The sequence below is a fragment of the Atta cephalotes genome (assembly GCF_000143395.1).
Source record: "Atta cephalotes unplaced genomic scaffold scaffold00005, whole genome shotgun sequence".
Taxonomy (NCBI): domain Eukaryota; kingdom Metazoa; phylum Arthropoda; class Insecta; order Hymenoptera; family Formicidae; genus Atta; species Atta cephalotes.
In genome coordinates, this window is record NW_012130069.1 from 5,804,041 (window position 1) to 5,808,601 (window position 4,561).

The 4,561-nt window shown below is 23.2% G+C and overlaps 1 protein-coding gene across 1 annotated transcript in view; it reads left to right on the forward strand.

Annotated features, from left to right (window-relative positions):
• The window catches only part of LOC105626612 (phosphate-regulating neutral endopeptidase), a 32,757-nt gene that overhangs the window by 27,399 nt on the left and 797 nt on the right, over positions 1-4,561 (forward strand). The window contains exons 15-17 of the mRNA XM_012207905.1: positions 1,951-1,999; positions 2,186-2,372; positions 2,723-2,899. Of these exons, the coding sequence (XP_012063295.1) occupies positions 1,951-1,999; positions 2,186-2,372; positions 2,723-2,899 (413 nt within the window). The remainder of the gene's footprint in view (positions 1-1,950; positions 2,000-2,185; positions 2,373-2,722; positions 2,900-4,561) is intronic.

Consider the following 4,561-nt stretch of genomic DNA (forward strand, 5'->3'; position numbering starts at 1 on the left):
TTATTATATATATATATATATATATATATATATATATATACATATATTTAAATTTATGTTTATTTTTTATAATATACATATATTTACGTTTATCTTACAAAATATAACAGCATTATTTGTAGTTTGCATAACATTGATCTATTAATGTTTAGATAGATCTATCGGAAACAAGATACTTGACGAACTTGGTACAATTCGTTCAAGTGCAATTGAACAAAATGTGGGCAAGTTTGCATGTCGAAAATATATTCAACAAGTCATTATAGTAAGTAAAAAATTTTGGAAGTTGTTATCTGTAAAAATTAATACTGAGATTTTCTTTTTATTTATGTTTATATATTTCGCTTTATATATTTATATTTATATATTTATATTTCGCTTTATTATGGATGATCAGTTGGGCAACTGATCCTACTGATGTAAACGCATTTCACAATTATGGACTTAATCATATAAGTATGTAACAATTTAATTTTTTATTATTAAAAAAGTAAAAATATGTAAAATTATATAAATATGTATAAAAAATATGCAATTTGTGGAAATTTATAAAATTTTTTTTCAAAAAATTAGTACTAATATGTATAAATATTTTATATTAAATGAAAAATTACATACAACTATAGTAGAAGAAAGTCACCGATACCACTTTATTTTTAGACAATATTTCTTAAACAAAAAGTAAAAATAAAACTTTAAACACATAAATAGAAACTAAAAAGTATTTTTTATTAGATAATATAAGCAGTTTTTATAATACTGTATTGTAATTTTGTAATAATTAATTTTTTTGTAAGCTGTAAAAATAAAAAATAGGCTTCAAAACTGACACAGTAGGCAACAATGCCACATATTCCTATTTTTTTTCTTTTACAGGAATTATCTGGTATTATAAAGTATCAACAAGTGAACATATATAAGATATTCCAGAATCTTTTCACTTCGTTATAAAACATTATGTTATTGAATATTATGTTATTGAATTATATGCATATTTACTTTGTGTTGTTCTGCAGGCACAAATATATATAACGTGGGTTTTTCAAGAATTTTTCCATATATGCATGATTGTTTTTGCTCCAATAATAAAGCTATTTGATACTATAAAGCAACATTAATAAAAATTAAATAGCTCATGATTTGTTTTATAGATGTGGCGGTTTACATTGCACCCCAATTTTAAATTTAAAATTGTATTATAAAAAATTAAAAGAAAAATAATATATATAAATAAAACTGATTTAGAAAATTACAAGCATTTAAAATGATAATAATATTATCAATAATATAGTCGCTATTATTTAAACTACGCAATTCGCAAAAGAAAATTGTAAGAATTTTATTTTCGTATTCGTAAAATTTGTTTTTAGCTGATTTGATATAAAAACAAACTACAAATACACAAATTATGAGTTTGTATAATACTTCTTTAATTAGTCAATCAGTATTTTATTAATATTAATAAAGTGCAGTAGTTTCTGAGAAAAAAGGGAAGTGTCATTTTAGAAAATCTATATCAGTATCGATGACTTTTCTCTATATTTTATTGTTTTTATGTAAATGTACAATTTTTTGTAATATTAGGAATATATAAAATATTGATAACACATAGGTAATACATATTATAGATAATACATATTATATTTCCTTTTTATATTCGTACATATCAATGATCAGAAAAACTGCATGTTTGTTGGCCAATTTTTTGTTTAATATAAAAATATATTTACAAGAACGTGTTTGTTTTTCAAATAATTTTTGAAAAAAGCACAATCTTATATATTTCTATTATAAATTATGTAATTATTTATTTAATTTTACATGCCTCTTTACAGTATAAATATGTTATATTGTTAATAATCTGATAGTCGAAAAAACTGTCTTTTTTTATTGTTGCATCAATGTTACATTAACATATATCCTTTCTTCTTTCACTATTTACACCTGCAGCCATACCTGCTGGAATTCTTCAATTCCCATTTTATGAATTGGGTCTTGAGTAAGAATAGGAATAATTATTTTTATTATTATCTTTATATATAAAAAAATGATACAAAAGTATATATATACGAGTAAAAAATTAAGAAAATGTAGAAAATAAATAGTAGAAAGCGTAAATTCTTCGTAAAGTTATTATATAATGAGAAAGAAAAAAAAAATTAATATTTTTTAAAAATAATTGCAGGGCTTTAAATTATGGTGCCATCGGTGCAATATTTGGACATGAATTAACTCACGGATTTGACCCCAATGGTCGGTTTTACGACGGTGACGGAAATTATCGGCAATGGTGGACCAATGAAAGTATCTTAGAATACTCGGACAGAACTAAGTGCTTTATAGATCACTATAATACTTATTACGAAGTCGAGGCAAGTCTAGTAACCATATTACAAAGCAATTGGTATTAAAAAAATTTATTAAGTTTGACCTGATCTTTTAAGAAATAAAAGAAGTGATAAAATAAAACAATAAGAGAGAGTTCAAGTATTAAATATCATAGATAATTTCTGAAAATTTTATTTAAACATTATTTAAATTTTAATTAAAATATTTAATTTTATTAAGGTAATATCTTTTTAATATTTAACATTTTATATATAGCCTATTTTAAGTTATATCTCAAATTATGTAAGCATTAATTTTTTATGTATAAATCAGCTTTAGTTTTAAGAAATTGAATGATCTGATCATATCGATATTAATGATATGTCTTGTACAGGTCAACGATTATATCGATGGCGAACTGACCTTGGGAGAAAACATTGCCGATAATGGTGGCCTTCGTGAGGCTGTCGTCGCTTACAAGAGGTGGAAGACACGGCACAGTTATGAGTCTTTACTTCCGGGATTAACGCAGTTTACGCACGAACAATTACTTTTTCTTTCTTTTGCGCACGTAAGTCAACATTCCTGTTATAACATAGTAGTCAAGTCTCAATCTCATGTTTATAGGTATATTCAAATAAAAATCTCTTAGCTTCATAAAGTTTTCGAACGCGCTCAAGGTAGTAAAATAAAAAATTTAACAGATTAGTTAAAAAGATGTTTTAAGTAATATTTTAAATATTTTTGTTTAAATTTCCATATTCTTATTAAGTTTACATTTTTATGGAAAAAAAATTGTTTTTAATTGTTGTTTGTCCATTTTTAAGTAAGGGATTTAATGATAAAATCATTGTTTTTCTTGGCTTAAATAGTAGAAAGACAAATCCGGAATTCTCAGATTTTTCTCAGACTTGTCTGATTTATATTCAAATTAAAAGTATATTTTTAAATTGTAAAATTTTTCGATGATTTCAACAATTAATAGTAATCAACAATTTATAGAACTAGTTTCATTTGCTTGTTATTTTCTGTCTTATTTAAATTTAAATTCGATTATACTAGGTAAATAAGAATTAAAAATGCAAGATTAGTAACGATAAATTACAAGTGGCATATATTTTTCTAATAACAGTATTGATTGATATTACTTATCTAGAGTTATTATAATTCCGTTTTTTTAATCTACTTGACTTTTAATCTACTTTACAATATTAAGACTGTTCCTCTATATAATTATGTGGCATGTAATACCATAACATGAAAACATTTTCGCTTTTGCTAAATGGATAAAGAAAAGTTACCGATATCGACATATCACTTTGTTTTCAAATAACATTTTTTAAACAAAAGGTAAAAATAAAACTTTAAAAACATAAGTGCAAATTAAAAAATATCTTCTATCATAAAATATCTTCAGATAATATAATAATATCTTCTATCAGATAGCAGTTTTTATAATACTGTTTGCAATTTTGCAACAATTAATTTTTTCTTATGATAAGACAAAATGGGCTCAAAAACTGACACAGATGCTACATATTCCTATTTTTTCTAGAATTACTTTTACAGGAATTATCTGTATTTATAATGAATGTATATATGTATAATATTTTCCAGAATCTTTTCACTTCGTTAAAACATTTTTATTGAATTATATGTATAATTTTTTTATGCTGTTCTGTAAAATGTAAATATAGTATATAATTAGATAATTTTTCAAGAGTTTTTTCATAAATGCACGATTGCATTCAATCTCTAATAGAATCGTGAATAGACTATTTGACACTTGCTATAAAGCAACATTATAAAGATTAAATTAGTTTATGGTCTATTTTACAGACAGATATAGCGGTTTACGTAGCATTCCAATTTTTAATTTAAAATCGTATTGTGAAACAACTATGAGGAAAAATAATATAAATAAAACTGATTTAGGAAATTACAAACATTTAAAACGACGTAATTTTATCAATAATCTAGTCTATTACATGAATTATGCAATTTGCAAAAGACAAATCACAAATATATTATAAATTTGTACTTCTTTAATTAGTTAAACAGATTATGATTTTATTAATAAAGTGCAATATTATTAGTGCAATTATTAGAAATAGGGGGGGTATTTTTTAGGAACTATGTCAAAATTATTATGTGGCATGTAACATAAAAACATTTTCGCTTTTGCTAAATATATATATATATATATATATATATATATAATTAAATTTACTTT